General features: G+C 39.4%; 1 protein-coding gene across 2 annotated transcripts in view; it reads right to left on the minus strand.

The window, feature by feature from the left end:
• PCSK5 (proprotein convertase subtilisin/kexin type 5) overlaps positions 1-25985 on the minus strand; it is a 440983-nt gene that overhangs the window by 296018 nt on the left and 118980 nt on the right. For both annotated transcript variants that reach the window (XM_055310345.1, XM_055310347.1), the window contains exons 4-5: positions 20787-20930; positions 16873-16949 (exon numbers count right to left, since the gene is read on the minus strand). In XM_055310345.1, the coding sequence (XP_055166320.1) occupies positions 16873-16949; positions 20787-20930 (221 nt within the window). The remainder of the gene's footprint in view (positions 1-16872; positions 16950-20786; positions 20931-25985) is intronic.

Here is a 25985-nt window from a genome sequence, read left to right on the forward strand (position 1 = left end):
AACCTACGTTCTCTCATGAGTGAGAATTTTGTAAATTGCACCCCCCCACACACTCACACTCCCTCTATCACCAGATTATTTTCTTTTCCCTTCGGGTCACAGATCACTGAGAATCCCGGGCTGTCTCTTTCCAACACTCTGACCACTCTCCTGTTCTGTGCTCATCACTGGAACAGCAGGTGGACAACCAAGAAGGTAACTGCAGGCCAGTTAAGTCACAATGAGGTAAGGAAGTTTGTGAAAGGTGGACAAGAGATTTTAGTGGATTAGCTGGAAGAGGCACTCGTTGACATTGTGCGTGTCTCATAACTGTCCATCAATAGCTCAGACAATCATAAAATTGTATCCTTTTCAAAGGAAGAAAAGCAAAATGACTTGGCAAACATTTTCTTTTCCTCTCCCTCTGCCACTTTAAAATGGAAGAATTCTGGATCCTTGCTGTTAACCAAATGGCATTTACAGCTCTCAGTTGGCATAGGGCAGCTGAGAATCTAAAATGAGGAATGCTTATTCCATTTCTATTTCCATGGAAACTAGTCACCAACTGGTGAAAACAAGGTAGATCAAATTTTTGAATAAGAATGTTGAAATAATCACTCCCTTAAAACTTTTCTCTTGCATCAGGACGAAGAGCACAGTTTAAGCTCAGGAACACACAGAGATGTCCATGTGGGTAAGCAATTCACCACTGGTTTATTGTTGCAACTCTTCCCATGTCACAGTAATTACTGTATTTGTACATGGGGTTTTTTGGTTATTCTTTGGAGGATGAATTTCTACAAACCCAATAAATAAATACTATAATAAATTGTGAAAATTAAATGAGTTTTAAAGGGCTGTTTATTAAGAAAAGCTTGGAGTAATCAACTAAATCTGATAACTCCTTTCAAAATTTATGATCATGTTCCTCTTCTACACTCTCTTAGCAAACACTTGAGGCAGGATATGGAGATTTACAGAGAATGACTGTACTATAATCAGTTTTCTTGAAGAGCTTTAGAAGGTGTATTCCATTTTTTTTTTTTTTTTGGAACTCTGCAATAAAAATCTGACTTTGAAAAGACCATTGAAACAGCCAACTGTAACAGAGCAGAGATGATCTCCATTAACTCTTAGGTCCATTTAATCTTTCCATGAGAATTTCAGACCCATGTCCTCCTGTGCCAGAAAAAATCCAGATTCCACTCCCACTGTTTGCACATGTAGAATATAAATGTTCTAAATCGGATGGAAATAATTTCCCCCAGACAAGTAACAGGATGAAAAGTGTCGATGATTCATTTGACTTGTAGCTCTGCCACCAGGCATTCCTAGTGATAAAACCTCTACATGAGCTCTAATACCATCAGTTAGTACATAGGCTAATAGGGCCTATGGTATCCTGAGCACTCAAAATGCATTATCTGCAATTCCCACAGCAAACTCAAAGTAGCTAATTTTGTCTCCATTTTATATGCAGAAGACAATTAGATCTCCCAGTGGACAAAAGACTTGCCCCAAGTTATCCCTACAATCATTCAGCTTGTTTACCTGTGTCAAACTTTCATGTTCATAATCCTCCTGTCCAGATGCACTTCCCTATTCCTAGCTTATAACCCCAATTAAAAAATATCATGTCTATTTCTAATCTCATTAATTTTAATCTCCTCATATTAGAAGATAAATATATGCAGAAATGTCCGACCTCAACCATCACTACTTATTGAGTGTGTGCAACTAATTCATGATTATTATTATTTCTAAGTTTTCAGCTAAATTCTAGATCTCAGGTTGTGCTTTAAGTGGTTCAATTATTTCTGATTTCTTTCCTACTTAATGCTAAATATTTAAGAGGTTTGACCTTAATTTTTAAGATGAACGTTAAGTTAATAAGAATACAATTATAATAAGTAGGGATGCGTGTGTATGTCGGTAAGTAGAAAGAGACTGATTTTCACTAAACTTCAAAATCTCAGAATTATCTCAAGTTTTACAGATCAGTAATTGCATGTGCATGGTCATCCATTTTCACCTTTTCATCCTAAAATTACTTAGTGAAAACATTTTTTAAAGGTTATGCTACTCGATTTACCTCATTATTTCAAGAAAAGCATGCATCTAACATCTGAAAGAAAATTGAAACCTAAATCAAAGTTTAATTAATTTATAATTTCCTTTCTGTTGGCTAAGAATAAGAATCAGTTGACGTTAACGAACACAGCCCCAGGTAATCTGCAATATTTCATTTCTGTGTAAACTGCATCCTGTCTTTCAAGTCTAAATAGAAGCTTCTTAATTTTAGCCACAGAAAATACTTGCAACAAGAACTCGGAATAAAGACAAGCTTTTTTTTTTTTCCCCTGTTACTGAAACAATCAGTTATTTATAGTTATTTAAAACAAATAGAAACCAAAAGTGGCAGAGCAACTTTATGCAATAATTTGGAATATTAGAATAAGAACGTATTCAAATTCATTTAAAACTTTATATCTGACACTGATTTTTGATTCTTCATCCATAAAATCTGTGTTTTACATTTCATGGCCTTTTCTGCTTCCCTGTTTGCTCAAGTGAAAAGGGGGCAGTGATACTGCCACAGAGCAGGGATGCACTGATACTCAGCCTCCAACTGGGTTACATTAGCAATAACCACAGTGCACGTTGAGATGACATCTTATATATAACTGATAAGCATGGTAGAATGATAACAACATAACCACTTAAAGAGTGCTTACTATTTGCCAGTCTCCAGTACAAAAGAAGCATGCTACTTCCAGATAGCTGTAAAAAGATTAGTTAAAATTAGGGCGTGATGCAATATGAGTTAGGTGGTGAGGCTAAGAGACAATGGATCTATTATAAATTCTTTGCACACACGTAAGGACCTGGTCATAAAGGGTTTGAAGGTAGAAGACAAACATGATCAGATTTGAGTTTTAGATACGAGAGAGGCTCTAGGGAAAATAAATTTGTGGATTTTCCTTTTAACAAAAAAGAAAAAAAAAAAACCAAAATGGCCAAACAAGAAGATGCCTTCCATCCCAAAGCTTATAAGGAGCTCATTAATACAGAGACACATTCGTCCATTACAGACTCTCAGTAATGATTACTGCCTTCAATCAGTCCTTTTCCAAGATCCAGGTCAAATTCTACCACCTTTGTAAGCCTTCCCTACAATTTGTGCCTACTTCCAAACACAACCCCTTGGAACAACCTCTCTAAACCCACTCCGCTGGCCTGTAGCACTGGTTACACTATGGCTTGTTTTGTATAAACAGAACTTTTTACTTCAAACATAATCTTGGGAGAAATTGAGCCATCCAAAATAGATTTTAGTGTAGATTTTAAAAAGTTGAGGAATAGAGGGCTTTACTCATTCCATATAGTTGCCTGAGTGTCACCTGGGCAGTCTGAGAGATCCATCAACAAACTTGAGGGTTCCATTAAATACTTTTGAAAAGCCAATGGTTTCCAGTTCATATCCTGCCTACTGGTTTAACTGCTGTACCTTATCAGTTAAGTGACAGATCAATGTTCAGTGTCTCCACAATGTAACTATATCCATAGTTTGATTTTTAATAGCCAAAGCAAAAATGCTATTCTCCGGGTACGTATTCAAAGTCTTTTCTAAATGAAACTACAGGACACAAAATAAGCCCTAAATTCTGATCAACTATATTTACATGAATTTAAAAGTACCTATTGTTTATGAATATTAAATTCAAAAAAAGAATATCTAGTAGCATGCTCCAAATTAAGAGTATAATACATGATACAAAGAACATGAGTTTGGAGGCCAGACTCACTTTCATCAGTTATGTGAATCTGCCTCGAATTTTACTTTCTTCCTCTGAAAAGAGGGGGCAAAGTAATGAGACATAATTCCAGCTTCTTTACCATAACTGCTGAGTGAAGCAGAAAAGTAGTTTATTAAAAGAATATTGGGAAGCTCAGAATCATTAGAAGCACAAAATAACCAACATGGAGACTAAGACTGAAGAAAAACACAGCTGCTCTGCTGACAGAATGAGAATGAGAGAGAGAGAGAGAGAGAGAGAAGTTAAGAGAGAGAAAGAGTGAGACAGGAAGGAGAACCTGGGCAAGTGATTGAGTTTTCCTGGCCCTGAGGTCACTAGCCTGCACAACTGCTCCTGATTTAGAATCTAGATCCCTTGGCCTGGGCCCTAGACTAGAACAAGGGAGGCTGTGCAAGTTAATAACATTTGCCACTATCAGCCACCATACTGAAAAATAGTCTTTGCTCTTCACCGGGGCAGAAAATTCCCTATACATAAAGAATTCAGATACTGGGACACCAAAACAATTATGTACTACCTCTCCGACATGAAACTGTACAATTCAAATGAGAATATGTGTAGACATGCTTTGTGAACTAAAGTTCTATATAAATAATTATTTTTAGAAGGTGGTTCCTCTGTGTTTGAGAAGATGAGGTCTGAGATGACTTGGAAGGATTACTGCTAGTCAAGGGAACCAGAAAATCTGCTATTTTCTCATTCTCTTATAGAAAACATATAGTGACCCCACTGAACTTGATTTAGACTCTGCTGAATTTCTAGCCCAAGGCAAAACCAGTCAGGATTTCTGGGGAGACAAAGTTGTTCTCTGCTCCTCCACCACATCATATACAAAGCTTCCAAAGCTACAGAACTACTCATAGGAAGCCAAATATACAGCTCATTTTACAATAATTTAAAAATTATTATGATAACAACAACCTTTGGGATGCCTGGGTGGCTCAGTGGTTGAGCATCTGCCTTTGGCTTGGGGTGTGATCCTGGAGTCCTGGAATCCAGTCCCACATGGGGCTCCCTGCATGGAGCCTGCTTCTCCCTCTGCCTATGTCTCTGCCTCTCTCTGTGTCTCTCATGAATAAATAAAAATCAAATCTTTTAAGAAAAAAAAGTAACAACTTTTCCCAAATGAACCACATGTAGTGCTTGTCCATGTGTCTGCATTAGGCACAGTTCTAGAGGCTATTGCTCAAAATATCCTCAGTGTATAAAAGGATTATTCAATTTTATTAAACAACTTATCTAGCAAGCAGTTACTTGGACCTCCCTCCCCATACACATTTCCCTATTTCACTTCAAATATAGATCTTGGAAATCTAAGTGAAATTCACATAGATTTCAGAAACCCATAAATCTTATAAGAAAAACAGGTGAATGTAATACAGGAGTATCATCCCTCACAAAGTTTACTTTCTCAACATAGGAAGAAATTTCTCCCTAACCAAAGACAAAGATAAAACATAACAGAACCTATGAGTATTTTTTTCCAACTAGGATGCATTAAACATGAGTTTGTATTCCCTATAACTGAAATGAGTTTTACAATGAGGATTCTTGCAGAAGCTCACAGAAACACAATGAGGACATTGGATGATGATAAATGTAATCAACTGATGTAAAACAGTATGCATGACCATAAAAATGAGAGAATGAACAGCCACATAATTTGCAAATGGCTTACCTGATACCTTCTCATACTGCATTTGGGCTAGAGATTTCAACAAATTTGAATCAACATTCCTACAAATGTCTTTTGTTCCATACTTCCATGTTGTGGAACATGGTTCCACCATGATAATGCTGCTAATATTACTCCCCACAGAGGCCAAACAATTTGATACAAATTCCACCCACAGAAGAGTTGATCCACAGCCGCTGTGGCATCCCTGCATTGGGAAATACTACAGTCACAACAGAGGCCTCTACTGCCCCAAGAATGGTATGCTTCAAAGCATGCATGACCAGGCAAATGCATGGTTTTTAGTAGAGCTAGTCCTGAGATGCTCCCTCACTTGAGGACCCCATTTGTCTCTATTCAAAATCATTTTCAACAAAGTCAAGGTCTCTAATTCTTTAATCTTCTCAATTCAAACCCCAGCTCCTTCTCAGATGGCATGAGAGGGATGGGCAAGAAATAGAAAAAAATAATCCAGTGTTTTGCCACATATATTTGCCATTTTGAAAAGCATTAAAGGAACTTCTAGTTCTGTTAGGAAGAAAAATAAATATATTTCACAAAAGAGTTTGATGTTCCATAAAATTAACAACAAGGGTTGCAGTTAAGACTGCTGAACAATTTAAATTCTAGTCAGATCACCTAGTACAAACTGTGTAAACTGGCACCCAGACTGGGCCCATTGCTGGAAGCAGATGTGAGCCTCCTCTGCATGGTGACAACATCATGCTGGTACCCAGTGGAAGACCAAGGTATCAGGATGGTGAAAAAAGAAAGCGATCCATAACAATCTGATACAAGTAGTGCTGCGGGGGGTCGGGGGGCAGGGGATGAGTCAATATTTGGTAATTGGGATGGAGGTGGAAGGGGGTATGACCCTGTGAGGATGAACCTCAGAAGGAGGAAAACCAACCAAGAGCAAAAAAGGTCAGACAAAATCTTTAGCAGTCAGCTAATCTCAGCCCAGGGTGTCACCACAAGGTATTCTATCTGCAATTCATGCAAATTCAGATGCATTTACTAGCATATGTAAATTATATGCAGATGGCGTGGGGATATCTAAAAATAGGAAGAGGTAAACTCTCCTAACAAAGGTCAGTCTTTTTTAAAATTCATGAGATGGCAGCTTGTGATGAGAACACGCTGCAGACAAAGTAGGGATTCAGGGGAATTTGCTGGAAAATCTCCAGTAGTCAACTGTTCTTCTCAATTTCTTCAAGCTATATTAGGTGCAGAATAATTCACCACAATTCCCCAAAGTAGGACACCTCCTTCCTCAAGACCCCACACCCTTCTTAAGGTAGGAGAAGCTTCTCAAGTCCTTGGGCTCATTCTTTCCCTCCTACTGAGAATCTTGCAGAGCCCAATCTTGCAGAGAACCCTCTGGGGTTGTCATTTAAATACAAAGACATCAGGAAAATGTCTGTCAGTTATAAGATTCCAACCTCAAAGAGTCCGTATCTCCATATAGAGCAATGTGAAAATTAACTCCCGCCCTCTGAGAATTAGACTAAACTTTACCTTATTTCTTAATTATTACCACCTTACTAATAACATCCATACCTTTGACAATTTAACATAGTTTCTCAAAACATTTATTTACATTATAACCATCTGGTCTTCATTCAATTTTCTTATAAAGCTATTAATTTACACTAGATTCATTTGAGAACAGAGACTCTAGCTGTGTCTTCCCCATGCCAACCACTGATCAGAACATGCCTGAAGCCTTCCTTTTCAAAATTTCTTCCTTTCTCCTTCCTTCCTCTCCCTTCTTTTTAATGATAAAGCTTTTCCAGTCCTGTGTCTGCCCTTGGGTCTCTTCAAGTGCTGGTGGCTGAGTCCCTTGCTATAGCAAGCTCTGAATAAATAGCCTCCAGATTTATTTGGGTGGCTTTCATTTATCTCCACAGAATACCATTGTGAAGTCAGAGAACTATATAATCATTTTCTGTAATAAACGATCTCTGCTACTTGTTCAAAGTCACAAGCACACAAGGTATTGGCAACCTTTGTGGCCCAATCCCCTCTCTGTAGAAACAGGGCTCTGAGTGCCTGCACTCGGTATGGCCAAGCTACTGAGTATTTACCAAACACAGCAGTGCAGCATTAAGGTGATTACAGTTTTCCCAAGGTAGTAAAGTTACTGAAGCATGCGCTCAACACAGGAATTAATTTCTCATCTACTTGACCACAGATTAATTTAGCTATGCAGGTAAATAGATGCTGCAGGAATAAATGAGCTCAAATTCTGACTGTCACTCGGTGACATTAGGCATTTTATTCCACCTTTCATCCAGTCTTTTGCTCTGGATGTGGGTTGCTGTGAGCAGTAATGAGAAAGCAACCAGATGTGCTAATTTTATTAACAGTTGCTTACCCTACATTCAAATCTAGTCAAGTAGCAACCCCACAGACTTCCAGATTTTTTGGTTAAGCCAGCCAGGGACATTGAGATACTGACGCGACAAGGGAAGCTCTGATAAGGATGCTTGTCGAAGGCCACAAATACCAGGAACAAGGCTGGGACTGGTACACAGATCACACCCAAAAACAGGACTTTATTTTTTTTTCCCACTGTTTCACCTTCCCTTCTTTGGTGACCTATTTTATGAGAACTAATCAAATATATTCTGACCTAAAAGACCTATTTTCTGCCTTTCCATCTTTTACTGAGGATTGTAATCGAAATGCACACCTACCATTGATAATAAACACATATACTAAAGTCCACTGGAACAGGCTTCTACTGTAATTGACTGAATTGCTAAAACATAAATATATGACATCCTGTTCAGCTAGTAAAAAACAGAAATTCTAACTTTAGCCTCTTAACTTAGAAGGCATTTGATCTGAGCATTAAGACAACCAAAATTTAAATATTAGCTTGTTAATATTAAAATGAACAATTAGCCAGTTTGATTGATTATATTTTCAGCCTATTCTTCTAGTATCTGTACAGGGAGTGAGATAAACAAAACCTAATTCTCTTTTCTCCTGAGTTTGCCTTCTCTTTCAGCATCTAACATGAGTGTCTGTTGGCTGAACACACTTGAATGTCCTTGGATGCCTTCTCTACAGCTCTGTAATGATACATGTAATGCACTGCTCACACTGACTTCTCCAAGATCTTCATGCTCCAAATTTTATGTATTTCAGAGTATAAAGAAACAAGAGAAAATAGATCCAAGGTGGAGGTTAGAGGAAAGAGGAAAATAGAAAAATAGAAAGAAAAATAAATATACCTGTCTGGAAACCCTGCTCAAGTGCTTAATCCATTATTTAAAAAGGATACTTCTCTTTCCCTTACTGCAATTTTCATCTGCTTTAGAGGCCTCAGGAATTTGTGAGTTTGTTTTTTTAAATAAGAAATTTAAATTGAAGCAACAATCAATTATTCATGTCAATAGTGCACTGGGTTTGCATAAATTATACCCAGACCTCATTTTAACCTATAGCATCAATCAGACCCTTTACTGAAACTGTTACTGAGAGCCATAAGAGACCATATCCCCAAATCCTGGAAGAGAACACACCAAAATCAACAAAGAAAAAGGGGTCTGAAGACTGCATTATCATGATTCTAATCTCTAGAATGATTAGTGCATTGTTTTATAGAAACTAATACTTCCAAGTGACCGGTATAAAGGAATTCTAGATTAGATAACTTTTTGTATTTACTGGTCCCCATTCAAAAATAAACAGCCATTTACACAACTCCTATGAATCTAGTTATTTTCTTTCTTGGAAATGTCTAAACATGTTTTCTTTTAGTCTACCAAAGACACCAGGCTAAAAATGAACACACCCTGTGCCACTCAGGGTGGAACAGAAACACTGGACTTTTTTATACTGGGTAACATGAGAAAAATTTATTCAAGAGACTTAAATAAATACGGGGGCAGGATTTGGGGAAACCAATAGGGAATAGCATGGTGTTCTAAATCACAAACACTGGAAAATCCCTAGATCTAAGGAACCTTGGGGGAAAAGTGGTTTACTGATGCCCACAAAGGATAGCCCTCAGGAGGTCAGCCTTAGGGCATCTGACAGGAAGTATGATCTTCAGGTACACAGCTACTCCCCAGTGGTCCAGTAAGGAGGGGGCAGAGAATAAATACTCCTTCTTTACTCTTCGGTATCCCAGTGGTCTCCTGCTTGAGCCTTCCATTGGCCTTCCCACACATTGGCTTCTGGGCAGAGAGAGAGGCCTTTTCCTGCTGTATCCCAGCTTTGTGTGAGGCCCCAGACTTGGGCCACTTTCCAGAATCTAGAAGATGGTCAAAAATGTTACTTATCTCAATGTATTGCATCATGACCCCACAGGAAAGAAACAGGTTTTCTAAAATATTTGTTGTATGTTCTTTCCCTGACATAGGATGTATGCCTAAATGTGAAAAGTGTCCGATATCTTTCACAACTATTTGTTTCAGACGCATTAAGCCTCTAGCATGTACAATTGTAGTCAATGTCACAGAAATTCATTTGATAACCACGGATTGAGTAAGTACTGTGTAGTATATCCTAGTGTTATTTTGCAAAAAGACTGAAGGAAAAATGTTGGAAATATTTGGAAAAATATATCAGTCACTGATTCTTGGCTCTGCTTTTCTTTGGTAGGTGTTTTGCTGACCTGTTTAGCTATAGGATAATTTTATCTGAACTCGCTTAGCTACATCCTGGGTACTGGAGGGTATTATGCTGAGTGAAATAAGTCAATCGGAGAAGGACAAACATTATATGGTCTCATTCATTTGGGGAATATAAATAATAGTGAAAGTAAATCGAAGGGAAGGGAGAAGAAATGGGTAGGAAATAACAGAAAGGGAGACAGAACATGAAGACTCCTAACTCTGGGAAATGAACTAGGGGTGGTGGAAGGGGAGGAGGGTGGGGGTGGGGGTGAATGGGTGACGGGCACTGAGGGGGGCACTTGATGGGACGAGCACTGGGTGTTACTCTGTATGCTGGCAAATTGAACACCAATAAATAATAAATTTATTATTAAAAAAAAGAAATAAGGCTTCCATGGAAAGATATTATTCAGGTCCTCTGCCTTTTTTTTTTTAAAACTTCATTAGTTGTTTTTATTTGTTTATTTTTGGGTTCATTTATTTATTTATTTTTTGGTGTAGAGCTGTATATCCATTGTTTATATTTTTTGGATATTTACCCTTTACTAGATATATCACCTGCGAATATCTTCTTCCATTAAATAGATTGCCTTTTTGCTTTGCTGATAGTTTCCTTTGCTGTGCAAAAACTTTTGATTTGGAGATAGACCCAGTAGTTAAATTTTGCTTTTGTTTCCCCTGCCTTAGGAGACCTACCTGGAAAAATGTCACTATGGCTGATATCAAAGAAATTACTGTCTATGTTTTTGTCTAGGAATTTTTTGGTTTCACGACTCACATGTGGGGCCGCTTTGAGTTTATTTTTCTGTATGGTGTAAGAAAGTGGTCCAGTTTCATTCTTTTGCATGTAGCTGTCCAGTTTTCCCAACACCATTTGTTGAAGAGACTCTCTTTTTCCCCACTGTATATCCTTGTCTCTGTCATAGGCTAATGGATCATAAAAGCAAGGGTTTATTTCTGGGCTCTCTATTCTCTTTCACTGACCTATATATCTATTTTTGTGCCAATAACATGCTGTTTTGATTACTACGGCTTTGTAGAGTATCTTGAAATCTAGGATTGTGATACTTCCAGCTTTCTTCTTTTCCAAGACTGCTTTGGCTATGTGAGGCTTGATTTCTTTTCTTTCTTTCTTCTTTCTTTTTTGTTTTTTTGGTGGGGGTTTTTGGTAGTTCACCACAAATTTTAGGATTGTTTCAGTTCTATGAAAAAAATTTGGTATTTTGATAGGGATTGCATTAAATCTGTAGATTGCTTTGAAAAGAAATACATATGTCCAAAAGACACAAGAAAAGATGCTCACCATCACAAATCATTGGGAAAATACAAATTAAAGCTACAATGAAAGACCACTTTATACCTGTCAGGATGGCAATATCAAAAAGACAAGAAATAACAAGTGTTGACAAGGATGTGGAGAAACAGGAACCCTTGTGCACTAATAGTGGGAATGCAAACTGGTGCAACCACCATAGAGTCTATTATGGAGGTTTCTCAAAAAATTAAAAATAGTAATGTAATTACTATTGGATTATCATGTAATCCAATAATCGCACTACTGGGTATTTACACAAAGAAAATGAAAACAAATTTGAAAAGATATGTGTACCTCTGTATTTATTGAAGAATTATTTACAAAAGATATGGAAGCAGCTCAAGTATCCACTGACAGATGGATGAAGAAGACATGATACACACACACACACACACAAACACACACACAGGAAGATAATTCAGCCATAAAAAGGAATGGAATCTTACTATTTCCAAAAACTTAGATGGACCTCGAGGATCTTATGCTAAGTGAAGTCAGAGGAAGAAAAATACCTATGATTTCACTCATGTGGAATTTAAGAAACAAAAGAACAAAGAAAAAAGGAGACAAAAAAAAAAAAAAAACGGACTCTTAAATATAGAGAACTAGTGGTTGCCAAAGGGAAGGTGAGTAGAAGGATGGGTGAAATAGGTAAAGGGAATTAAGAGAACACTTCTATTGGTGACCGCTAAGAAATGTATAGAATTGTTGAATCGTTTACAGCATACACCTGAAACTAATATAACACTGTATGTTAATTATACCTGAATTTAAAAATTTAAATAAATATAATAAGGCTTTTACCGATTATAGATCTAAAGATAACGTTATAGACCTAAAGGTATGTTTTCTTTTTTTTTCTTTAGAATTGAGTTACAGTATTTTCTGTAAGTGAGAAAACACTGGTTATATTCATTGGCTTTGCTTTTGAACACTATCTCCTGAAAACAGTCCTCATCTGCAGGAATTAGAAAGAGAAGGCCATAGGTACTTTGGTTTCTACAACATGGCGACATTCTTAAAACCAAAAGTGACATGTGCAAGGAGACTAAAGAACCAGAAAAAAAAAAAAAAGTGCTTCCATCAAATCTTTCAAAAAATAGATATAAGAAAGAAAACTGACAAAATTAATTCCTTTTAAAAATGAGTCTTTAACCTATGGATTGGTTCATTTGGAAAAGGAATCAGATTCTGGACCCACAGATCCCCCATCCAAGATATAATGTATACTCTCACCTCTACTAACTATGTTGCTGTGACTTTTAAATGGAGGGAACATTTAACCAGAAGCAACCTGAGGAAGGAAAATTTTAACTCAGATATCAATAATTCATTTTTTCAGAAATAGGAGTAGTGGTGAGAAATGCCAGGAGACTCTTTCATATGTAGGGAGGCATTTTCTATTTTAAGCCTAGAACAATGCAGTCACCTTTATTCCACAAACTACTATGAATGGAGGCAAAGCTGAATGGAGGGACAGCTTTTATGGTCTCCTCTACTAAGGCTATTTCTTTAGCCCCTGTTATGGGAGATGTGAAAAAGTGACAAAAAAAAAAAAAAAGAATTTTTATAACTTCTGTACTTTCGAGGTGATTTCCATCACCCTAAAGATTTAGTACTAGAAACATAATCATGTCAGCCTAGAAGAGATGATTGGCGTGGAGTTTTAAGGGTGATTTCTCTCATAGTACTAAAATCCATCAGGCATTAAAGCTTCTTAAGTCATCTACCAATTAAATCCATTAATTCTCAGCCTGAATTATTTCATCCTCGTATCCCCCAAGCATTTAGCACAGAGCCATTCACAAAGTAGGGTCCTGGGGAATACCTGTGGAATGAATGAACAGATGTAGCTAAGCATGACATAATTCCAGATATACTCTTGAAGCCTACTGGTCAGATCACACAAAGAGGAAGTATTCGCATAGCCTCTGTCAGAACTGCTCCATTCTGACAATAATTAGAAATGCCTCCTCTTCACTATCTTACATCAAATTCAAAGACTCATGCTCCGGTGAAGGAGGTAGGTAAAAGGAACTGAAGAAAAGCGGATTTTCTGTAGACTGAATGAGTCTCAGCTTTCACCACCTAAAGCAGCAAAAAACCTACCGAAACCTCTCATCTTAGAAATAAAGACCTCCAAGTCATTTGTACATTCAATTTGAAATGTTCATATGCACATATATTTTGAGATGATTATGATTATTAATTATTTATCAGGAACCAGCTAGAGGAACAGAACACATAATTACAACAACAGCTATAATTATGATTATCCAGCACCTAATAGAGACTCAGTTGTATGTTTGGGGTTTTAGGCATTTTACTGGTAACCTTTAGAAGTATTATTATTATAATTTTAGAGATTAAGACAAAACAAAAAAAAAAAAGGACTAAAGCTCAGAGTACTCAGACCCAAAGATGATAAAGTTAATTAAGGAGAATGAAAGCTAACTGTCAACTCTTCTGAACTACAAACTCACTGCTAATTTCCTGATGCCAAGTCATTTCCATTCAAACAGAATTATCTAGCTTAAAGACAGATCCATCAATCACATCTATAATTATGGTCTAATGAGCAAAGAGGATATCTTAACCTCAAATGCCTGAATACATGCTTTTGTTTGGCAAGTAAAAAATCAGGGAGCGCTCCTGAGAGGGGGTAAAGGGACATCTGATGCCATAAAGCAGAAGTAGGGAATACTGATGGTGTACCTCTGGAAACACCATATTTCACTGTCAAGACTACAAACACAAGCACAAATCTCGAACAATGCCTGTGCATGCTCCAATAACCAAACCCACACTGCACTCAATGAACCGTGGTCAGTACTTAGAATGGGTTCAAACAGGACACACTAGAACATGCCAGCGTGAGCAGACCCATGGCGATGCTTCTTGAGATAGGTCTTGGGGAGAGGCACGTTTGAAAGGAATCCTTGCACAGGACATGGTTTTTAAAAGGCAGCCTGTAAGAAGCCATCAAAGCCAATACTGTCTATGTTAACCGCAGCATCTGTGCTTAGTGATGGTAGTCACACATCAGACAGGCCTGGGAAACAGTCACCATTGCCCCCGAGAGTCTCGATGTAAAAACTCACATGTAAATTCAGACTGTACTGCCTACAGGGTACAATACGTTTCTGGTTTCCACCTATAGCCTCTCTTGTCCCTTGACATCCTGTACAAAAAATACTTTGGGTGTTAACATGATCTGGTCTTCCCTACAGCTCTCCTGATCCTCTTTGCTTTCTACAAATGTTGATGGAATACATCAAACCGATGGATATAACATCGTACACATAGCATCTCCTATACGTTCGCCTCGAAAACACAAATTTCTTCTGACACCATTGATGTGTTAGAGAACAAGGTAAGCACGATGTGGAATTTACATGTGTGATGCACAATTTTGTCCTAGAAACTCTAAGTGTAGAAAACACACCCTGCTCCATGGGAATATACAACATGCACACAGTTGCATACCCGGGGAGCACCACAGTCCACTCCTAGCCATACCTGTGCACACCTGCTGTTGCTACTCTCTGATTTCGACTGCCTCACCTTCCACTTCAGTCACTGTTCAGTTGCCATGCTTCTTTAGGCCATTCTGGGGCTTGCGGGGGTGGCACAGACTGTCCTCCACTTTCATTTTTCCCTCTCCTCTCAACTGATTCATTTTCCTCCCTAGTCTTTGTTCCTTTCCTAAATTTTCATCTTTATATTTTATCTCCCCCCTTTTTCTCTCGCACACAGAGTGGCAGGCCTGTGAGCAGGAGCCGATGTAATGTGCACACACTTCCACAAGCAAACTTAGGTGTTTTTCAAGATAAAGTGGTGCATTTATTGTAATTGTACACATTTCATCACCACTTCACATGGACAGAACTGAGCCATTGTTTTTGAATAGGTCCCTACTATTTTGCGACGAAGCTTTTGAGTGCTGATCTCAAATCTCATTGTTTTATCACTTGGCGGCTTAAGATTTTGCAGAGCGCAAGTGTTTTCAGGAAGGTGGCTGTCACATTAGAGCAGAATGGACTATATGTTGACATTTAATGGTGGTGACTTTTTGATATTGAAGCTTCAAGATTCTTCATCAATGTTTCAGGCTGGTTTTTAAATTACGTGAAATAAATGAGCTCGCACTGTTTCGCGTTATAACCCTTGGTGTAAAATTCACTATAACTTTAAACAGTATAATCTGGACAGCAATAGCCAGAACTGAAAGAAACTAACCTGTTTTCTTTTTTTTTTTTTTAAGTTTCTGAAAAATTCCATCTAAGTCAATTTATATATTAATGCTTTCACCATTGAATCCAATCTGTAATATTAACTGAATTATTAGCAAACAGCATGTACTTTTTTGAGTCTTCTTTGTAGATGGTGAAAGGAGGGGGAAAAAAAAAGAAGAAAAATCCATGTGCAGTCACAATTATCTAGGTCAGATGGCTTTATCTAAACTTACTGACTTAATCAAATAATACTAAGAAATTTTTCCCTAAAGAAAAACACAGGCTGAAAAGAGCACGTAATAAATGGGCAAAGCACCTCTCTTTGCTACTTCTGAAATTCCAAACTAAAACATGTAAGTAAAAATCGAAATGATAGTATTTAAATCACAGCATTATCCTGGAAGAGCTTTGCAGTAAAAGGGAAAAAGCTAATGTGATCTAGAGATTAGAAGTATCTACTAATATTAGAAGTATCTACTAATCCTTTAAAGAATCTGCATCATTTTAAGCAGAAAAAAAAAAAACAAAAAAAATAAAAAGCCATTCCCATTTCCTTTGTGAAGAATGTTAAGATATTCCATGATATCAAATGGGTGTGCATTTTCATCCACTCTCATGAAAACTACTGTACTAACTAGAGTGGAAAAGTGGTTAAATGGGTTTCTATGGCTCTTGAATGTGAAGATAGAAAGGTAATGGGTTCTGTACATGGTGAACCCTACAGGTATTTCATGTACATTAGTAGAAAACACAATCATTACAGAATAGAAAAAAAAGCAGCAGCATGTAAGAAAGTCCCTGGCAGACCTCAAGCACAGGAGTCAATGAAATCTGTTGAATTTAACAGAATAAAGTAACTCTTTGGGGGTATACTTTGTTTTGCCTTTCCCATTAGCCCTCCATCCCAAAAATGTGTCAATATTCCCATTGCCCCCCAGATGAGGGGCAATATTCCCCAGCTGTGCCCTCAAGATATGAAAATGCTGAATCATTATTCCCCAGGGTTCTCTCTGCGACCATTCTTACCATGTAGACCACTGCTTTTTATTACCATGTAGACCAACCCTTTTTATTCCTTTCAGTGTAAAGATACTTGTTCATCTTGGAGCAAATTTATGGATCCTTTGTTACCAAGGTGTTCTAAGAAAATGCTTCCCTCAGCAAGAGTAAAACACAAGTCCTTGGCAGCCACACACCAGCCACCCTCACTGGGCCTTACTTGTTTTCGTTGCTTGCATCATAACGAGGCATTGGGTCCAGGTCGTTCCCATTAACGTCACAACTCGCTAGAGCATCCTACGGCCACGGAGGAGAGAGCAAGAGGAGGAGACAGGCGTTTAGTAATTAGCCATTAACCTGAAGGCTCATGCATTCTTAAACACATTTCTGCAAGAGAGTAATTAGATTAAATAATACATTCATGGTTCAGTGGTGTCAGGATGCCTGGTTCAGTAATAATCACTGTTGTATTTTTCTCCTTAAGGTGAAGAAATACTCTCCACAGACCCAGCAAGAACCCAGACCATTCTTGCCAACACATTTTCCCTCATACCTAGAACTGAACCCTCACCCAATTCCTTTGAAGAGGTCCTCAATGACCACATTCCCGGTGAAGTATTCTTGGACTCTCTAGAAGCAAAGTGATTTATTTTCCAGGGATTCTCTCTAGTCCTTACTTCATTTCTGGAGTGTGTAAATTCCTTGTAAGTCAAAGATTTTTTTTGAAGATAATTCACAAATAACTGACAAGCCAATTAAAAATCAGTGTTAGAAATTTATCATACTAGGTATGGTGGTACTTATACCAGGCAATAGCTGTCTGGTTTCAGATGGTGTATCCACTATAAAAGAGTCTGTAATTCAGACTTTTTACTGATACCCAATGACCCTCTGTCCCAACCAAAATAATGAACAAAGTTTTACTGTATTTGTCAAGGCTTCAAACTGAGGCAAAAGCATCTCTGAGGCCATAGCTGGATCTGTCTGTTTTTAAAAGTGATTGTGAAAAAATTTCCAAATTTCTACATTTCTGTCTCTTGATGTTCCAAATTTCCAAAAAGAAATTACTGGCTTACTTCCTCACTGCAATTTATATCACAGTAGGCAGAACTCATTTAGAATGTTTTGTATTTTCTGACGCTTTAGGGTAATTCCCGATTTCAGTTTTAGTGAAAATAAATGCAATCTTTGTTTTCTAGCTCTCACGAAGGCTCTTGTTTCTGAAAATAATCCGTAGTACACAGAGTCTGATGTTTGGAGAAATTAAACGAAATACATGGGGCATATGAAGGTGGTAGGTAAACTCCTGCTTCCTGTATTAAGGTGGCCCTGCAGCTCCCCTTTCCCTATACTGGTCACTAGAGCATGAATGGTGTGTATCTAGTATGAGTGACTAGTTTTATTTGGAAGGAAACGGAAGCCTAACACAGGCTAAGTACCTTGATCAAAGGCATGAAATAAACCAGCCCCTAAAACCATGATTGGAACCCAGGCCATCTGCTTCCCCATCCCCGACCCCACCCAATGTGCTTTATCTCTACATGTCACCAGCTCCAACATCAGGACAACTGCAAAGCACCAGTACTGCTAATCACACAGATAGGTTCTGGAGAACCACTTCTCTTTTAAGGGGGGGGGGGAACAATAAAAGAGGCAAAGAATGCAATCACAATTAGGTTAAAGCTGTCTGCCTTTCATCAAATATGTTCCTAGGTGGTGGTAGGCAGGAACACCACACTGTGTATGACTGGAAAGACTCCTCTGCTGGGAGAGAGGTCCCCACAGTTCTGTTCCTTATAAAACCTGGGCTCCCTCATTGCAGCCTTCAGACCCTAGTTTCTACCCTATCAAAGAGGAGACGGAATGGAAATTTCTTTTTTAGCTCTCAAATTCTATGCTGTGAATGTCTGAGTGTGCTTGGAGGCAGGGGAAGAGCAGCCACTCAAATGTTTTGTTCAAATGAGAACGGAATGAATTTGCAGTTACTTCTCTCTCCCTTTTTAACCTTGGGGAAAAATCATCTAATTTAGCAGAAATTGTTTCAATATGTCATTGTAGAAAATTAATTTGTGAAGTTTCTGGGGCTGAATGTTTGAAACAAAATGGGCAATGAGAAGACAGTGAGGAAAACATTCAAGTGTGAGGGGACACTGGGGGTTCGTGTGCAAGAAGATTGTTGTGGGTCAGAAATGTGGGTGACTGTGAGCCTGGGGGAGTTCCTGAGGTGCCAAGGAAGTGGCTTGGAGGTATTTTATTTGCAAAGATAAAATGGAGTCTCTTCAGGAGAATTAACTTGAGAGTCAGTGTCATGAAATAAGTGAGACTGGGCAAATGAGAAGGGAACATTGGAGAGAATGTAGTGATCTCTGTCTAAACGGTTTCATGAGACGCTGGAACAGTAGGTGAGGAAGAGCAGAGGAGACACAGAGGCAAACATACAGTGACACCCATGGTGTTGAGAAACCACCCAGAAACCAAGTCTTCCCATGCCAGAGGAGATAGAGACACAGAGAAAGAGAGAGAGAGAGAGAGAGATCAGATTTCAAGAAGGCATCACATCCCTGTCTCTGAAAACTGGCCTTAAGTAAAAAGTCAGGTCCCTTCTGAGTGAGTCCAGGACAACATTCCCCAGGGCCTCTCTATGTCCACTGAGGCAGCAGGCACGTCAGGATGGCAAGTCCTTTGTGCCTCACAGTTCTCTGCCAGCTTGGGGCACAGGGTGATGGGGTGGGCTTGCTGAGGTCACTCCTTTAACAACCATAAACTGGAATACAGAAGACAAAAATCTGAAGCAATGTGGTCTTCCCACTTATAGAACTCAGGATTCTCTGTGGGACGCCTCCCAAAAACACAGGGCAAAGCTTCCTACCCCAACCCATGATTTTCCTCCTTTCGAGTCAATAAGAGTCCCGCAAAGGGAAGCAAAGTAGACTTCACTGTGATTTCGAGCTGCTTGCATTTTTAGGGATAGGACAGGAAACTTGTAAGCGGATAGAAAATCACCAATTTTAAGAGCAACTTTTTTTTCAATACCAACATGAAATATAATTTAGGAACATTCAAGACAGCCAAAAGTTTGGAATGAAAGCAATCAGGAAGGAAGAGAGGGGGGTGGAGGTAAAAACGATGGTAGTTTAAGTGGCATGCAGTGATATCAGTGTTGCTGGGTGGAAACAGTTGTCACCAGAAAAAAGGTCCCAGGGGATGTTAGAACACATGGGTGTGAGTGGGATCCAGGGAATTTTCTGCTGAGCCCCGATGGGAATCAGCACTGCACTTGCAGATAACAGGGGGTCATTGCAGGCTCTTGATAAAAGAAGAAATATTTTAGAGAGAGAACCAAGGTGTCAGGAAACACAAATTTGGAGCTGACAGAGAATGGCATATGGAGAGATAATTATGGCACTCTCAACCACACTTCGAAAGGAGAAGCCAATGGAAGGAATGAGATTGGAGAGGAGAGCTCAGAGAAATCATGAACACATCTCTAGGCGGTGGCTACCACAGTAGTAGAGGGGACCCAGAGGCCCAAGGGGCAGAAACTGACCCCAAAGTGCAGTGGGCACCAGACTGGTAACCAGGATTTGCAATGAAAGTACTGAGTATCAGCACTTGCTCTGTGGTCTTGGGCTCATCCCACCCTTTGAGTCCTGGAATCACAGTTCCTTCTTAAGAAAGGGAACTGACTGCTTCCTAGGACTAGTAGGAGGCTGATCATTATCCTTTGAAAGAGGAGAGTAAAAAAAAGAGAAAAAGACCAGTAGAAGAACTTGAGAAAAGTTCTAAGTACGTGTTTCTCCATAAAAGAAACGGAGCATGTTGTGTGGGTATGTGGATGAACCGCAGAGCTGGGCGGTCATCATCAGGAGTAGATGGTGCTCATAGTAGGGTTTCTGCTGCCTTATCACCTGCTTATTGTCATCAGAACAAAGAAAGGCACCTGGAAGTTGAAAGCAGCATCTCATGTTTCCTGTACTCAGACGGTGCATCTTTTTTATAAATTGGAAGCAATACTCAGAGCCTACTGTATCCGTTAGCTGCACTTCTCAGCAGGGTCCCCACGTTCTGACAATCCTGACGGGCATTCCCTTATTTCCCAGGAGGGAAGGCGTTCGGAGCACAGCACACACTCACGTAGTTCTGCATCAGATCCGGGTGGGTTCTCTCGATGCCGTCGTCCAGGATGGTCACCACGATGTTCTTTCCCGTGTAGCCTCTCTTCCAGGCTCCTTCGATGTTCATGTCTGATTGGCAGGGATGCGTGTTGTCGCTGCAGTGCTAAGGAAGGAAGAGGGAGAATCAGACGGTGCAGATGACTAATAATCAGAGGACGGGAGAATCGCCTAGCTGTCGAGATCATGGATTAAGGTAATTGGAATGTGGTGGTTGCCTGCAGAGCAGAAGCCCGGGTCTCTAGCATAGTAACAGGAGAGGGTGGGAAGGAGAGACGTGGGGAAGGCAAGCAGAACAGAAATCTCCTGCTAGCTCTGCGCTTGCCTAACACCATAGATCCTTTGGGGGAAAAATAGAGTAAAATAAAGTACATCCCAGTAGCACAATAATGGATGTGTCATTTTATTGTTAGCATGCATCAATGACACATAAAAAGGCATCGTAACATTTCATTTATAAACCCCATCCAGGCAACTGAAGAACGCATACTTTATAATTTCTTAACCAGGCATCTGGAAGCCAAGCTGGCCAAAAATGAGAACTCAGGCAGCTTTTGGACAGTGTCAGCCAGAGGTGTGCTACTGTGGGAAACCCACGAACGAGGAAAAAAAAAAAAAAGTAACAGTGCCGTCAAACTTCTTTTGATGAATTGACCACAGCTGTCATACCATGATAGGTAGGGGGCAAGCCGACTCGGTCAGCAGTACTTGGAGAAGAGAAAGGAGGAATGGAACCGAGTCCAGACAGGAAATGTGTGTGAGGGATTCAGAGGGCAGGCTGGAGAGACACTGAATCGTAGCTCGCTATGTACAGTCATTTCATTCTGTAGGGCTACAACATATAAACACAGCAAGAACTGCATGAAAGCAGCAGCTCTTCATGATATACTAGCATTCATCCAACCCACACCATGCCCCCCGCACGTCCATGTCTTCAAAGTAGCCCTCTGAGTGGTGGTGAGTGGTGTTGCTTCCCAGGTTCTTAAGACATCGTAGAGGAACATAGGGAAAAAGACCTGCTATAACATAATGCCACAGTAACATGGGCCACCCTGGATCTTACCATTTTCTTCCTGTTTTGTAACAGTTCAGCTCTTTAGGAGGGTAGGAGAATGTGAGCTTTGTAGGCTCCGAGCATAATGGAGACCCCACCGCCATTGACTCATCTAACCTATACTTTATTGAGCACCTACTACATGCTGCAGTGTGGTTGTAAGCAGGAAGGTTCCTGTCCTAATGACCCCTCCAAAGGGGAGACGCAGATAATAAACAAATAAACAATACCATTCAGAGCCCTCCTTTGGCTTAAAAGAAATTAAAGAGGGTGAGAGGATGGCGAATGCCAAGGGACCAGAGCATACCACTCTAGGTGGGAGGGAAGGTGGAGTCTTTGGTAGCAAGGAGTGAAATCAGAGCTGATGGATGACTGATGAGAAAGAGCTACTCTGCCCAAGAGCCTAGAGCTAAAAGTCTCAGTAGAGGACACAGTAAATGCCAGGGTAATGTAAGGCGGGGAACGGCTCAGCACGCTGAAGAGAGAGAAAGAAGGCAGCACATGGCTGAAGCTCAGAGAATGAGGGAAAGAATGGTCTGGATGACAACCAACTAGAAGGGGAAGAGAGGTCAGACCATCCAGGGCTTTTCTTCTGACTACAACCTAAATAAATTGAGGCTCATGCCAAACTTCATCCATCAAAATCCAAAGCTAACTAGACACAGATACCTCTAACAGCCCCTGACATGAATCTGTAAATTTATTCTCCAAATGAGACTACCTTTTGTTGAATGTCATAAACACACTTGAGTAGTTTCGAGGATTCATTCTAACAAAGGGTGTACCCATTTTTCACCACAAGGAATAGCAATTTTAAAGAGGATGGGGCTTATATATTTTCCGAACATCTGTATTTTTTCTCACCTTCTTTCTGGCATTTAAGGCCCTGTACACACACACAAACACACACACACACACACACACACTACTACGACACTAACCCAAATTCCATTCTCCCCATGTCCCCCCATTTTCCAGGCACAGCTTAGGCACCTACACTTTTTCCCACAAAGACTTCTTATGGCCTTTGGCCAACGCATCTATCTCTTCCCCATCCTTGAACTCAAAGATGAAGACAGATACACACACACACACACACACACACACGTTCTGTCCTATACAATCCAACTCCTACTTGCTAAATTCTTCTGAACTGCTGTTGACTGTTGAGTCTTGTGTGTGAATTTTGTTTTATTGATGGTAAGCCCCTCTCAGACCATGCATTAAACCAAGTCTAACTGAGCAATGCAGTGAATACTGGGCTGACTGATCACATGCCAGAAGTGAGGGCACAGCCTCAACCTCATTTCCAAGTTCACAACTGCTATGACGGGCACTGCTCCGACCTCGTCAGAGATACCTAGTCAGCTAATGCTCAGTTGGCTAATGGAGATGATCATGAAAGAAACAGTGTAGATTTCCAAAATGCCTATGTCTCCCAGAAGTCTCTTTCTGGCCAAGAGTGTGGGCCTCTCCTCACCAAACACTGCAATGTAACACAAAGCAACCTTGACAGGTTTCCATGTCATTTCCCCTTTTTCAGAACCTGTTCTGGCCACCTGTGGTATCGTTTGTGACATGAAGTAATGTTAATGTGGCCAAGAGGTGGGCTGGAGGAAGGAAATGCACAGGAAATGGGTAACCCACAAATGGGATAACCATCCTGGAGTGGAGGGATGCTGCCTGAAATTGTAATTACGAAAATTGAAGAAAACCAGCCGTCTATGGAAAACATGTGTGTTAAAAGTGAAGCAATTAGGTTTCTTTCTTCCACCTCTGCTTCTGTTGAATCCGACTCTAACAGATTAAATATTTTTGTTCCTCCTTTTTTTCTTTTCATCTGCCAAGATGGAAGGGAAAGGAGAGGAAATATCCAATTGATACTTTCATTTGGATAATCGAATATAGCAAGTAGCCAACATGTCAAAGGAAAAAAAAAATCAGGGCCTGGGGTGTTCCTGCAAATGAACAATAAAGTCAGAGGACCCTTAAACCAGAACCCTAAATTCTGAATGTGAGCCTTAGGTTTTTTAGCATATATTTCAAGTAGTCCAGGCTGCCAAAGAGGTTTCTGGTGTGGTTGTTTCATACACCCAAGGTGTCCAGAGAGCAAGGACTATGGAAATATACTGATGGCAGTCAACAATGACCAAAGATAAGAAGGAGTTAATCACTTCTTTAACTGCCTTGTTGAGACGGTCTTTAAACTGGGCTCAATTTACTCAACAAGAATCTATGTTACAGCATCAGTCAAAGGCAAAAGGAATATAGATTAGCCCTGATTTCCTCAGACATAGTCAATCAGTGTTGAGAAGATATCTGCCAGAGCTGGAACTCAAGACTAGTTTCCAGAATTGTGTTACCAGATATGTACTCAATAGACCGGTATTTACAAAAGAGGCCAGTCAGACCCTTGTAGCATATCTGAAGCTGATGGAAACCACATATGTGCACAGTATATGCAACACAAATATTTGTAGTAAATATATGCACCTTCAGTTCAGAAAAACATACTGTATTTTCAATGATAGTCTATGCACAGGTGACTAAATATTTAGGAATAACACAAAATGGAATACATCTGTAGAAACAATGATTGCCACCTAAGTGTCCCATAGTATCCCTTTTATGGATAGTCTCCCTATCCATAAAAACTTTTATTCTTTTTTAGGAACGTAATTTGTAAGAGTTTGCTCTGTGGGCTCTACAAATGGCCTTTTCCATACCTGGGTTATGATCTATTCTGCTTATAAACCACTCTGGGTGTGTCTCTTTTTCTTGTGTTTTAAACACATCACAGTGTTTGCTTAATGAAAGAACAGTTTATACTAAAAATAAACACCTTTGTTATGTTCTCATCATCCTTTTCTTGGGGGACGGGAGGCAAGGCAACTCTCAATGTCATTCTTTTTAAACTTCTCCAAGTTCTGAGGGTCTTCAATGGACTGCCAATTTATATGCTGCCAACAGCCCCGGAACATTGAAAATATCTACTGTTCACTGTCATCGATACAGTGGCTCCTAAGACTGCATCTCTGAGTATACACTGTTAATAAGAATGCAGAATACACAACAATTCAAAAATTTTATAAACAAATTCAAAAACATATCTAGTCAACTTAGTAAGGTGTATATATATTTGAAATTCTTTGTAGAATTTGGAGTCCAAAAGATGTAAGAAATTGAAAACAACAACAACAACAAAAACAAACCCAGAATCCATATTCCCTTAAGGGGAAATGAAACTGATACCTACAAGATCCTTACCATGGCCAAGCATCAGACTAATCACTTTATGTGGTCTAGCTTCATTTAAGACTCAGAACAACTGTTTGAAGGAGGTACTTTTATCATCTGCTTTTAATAGATAAAAAAAATTGGGGCTTAATCAGCTTCGGTAACCTTCCAGAATTCACACAGCTAGTAAATATTAAAAGTAGGATTCAAAAAGAAGCAGTCTGACACCAGACCACAGGGCTACGGAAACTCCTGTTCAAAGTTAAAACAGAAGGAGCTTAGAGGAAGACCTAATACATAACACAGCAAATTCAGGAGTAGATAGTAGATATTGGACAATATAGCACCAGTTAAATTCAAATCACAAATCTCACCTGCCTTAGCATGGTGATCAGTGCATTCAAGTGAGAAGGTAAAATATACTTGAGTAAGACTTTACGGACCTAATTCTTCTTAATTCTACTTATTCCAATACACTTTTTTTTAAAGTTTAATTAATTTTATTTTTTTAAAGATTGTATTTATTCATTCTTGAGAGACACACAGAGAGAAAGAGAGAGAGAGAGAGAGGCAGAGACACAGGCAGAGGGAGAAGCAGACTCCCTGCAGAAAGCCTGACATGGGACTCGATCCCGGGTCTCCAGGATCACGCCCTCAGCTGAAGGCAGCACTAAACCACTGAGCCACCTGGGCTGCCCCCAACACATCTTTTAGGAAATCACAAAGTTTCTATTTTCATAGTTGCATTGATAGAGAGCTTACTTACTTGGTAAATAGACAAAGATGTGCTGGTAAATCAATTCTTTTTTTTTTTTTTTAAGATTATTAATTGATTGAAGAGGTGGGAGGGACAGACGGAGAGAGAGAATC

The sequence above is a fragment of the Nyctereutes procyonoides genome, unplaced genomic scaffold, assembly GCF_905146905.1.
Source record: "Nyctereutes procyonoides isolate TBG_1078 unplaced genomic scaffold, NYPRO_anot_genome, whole genome shotgun sequence".
NCBI lineage: Eukaryota > Metazoa > Chordata > Mammalia > Carnivora > Canidae > Nyctereutes > Nyctereutes procyonoides.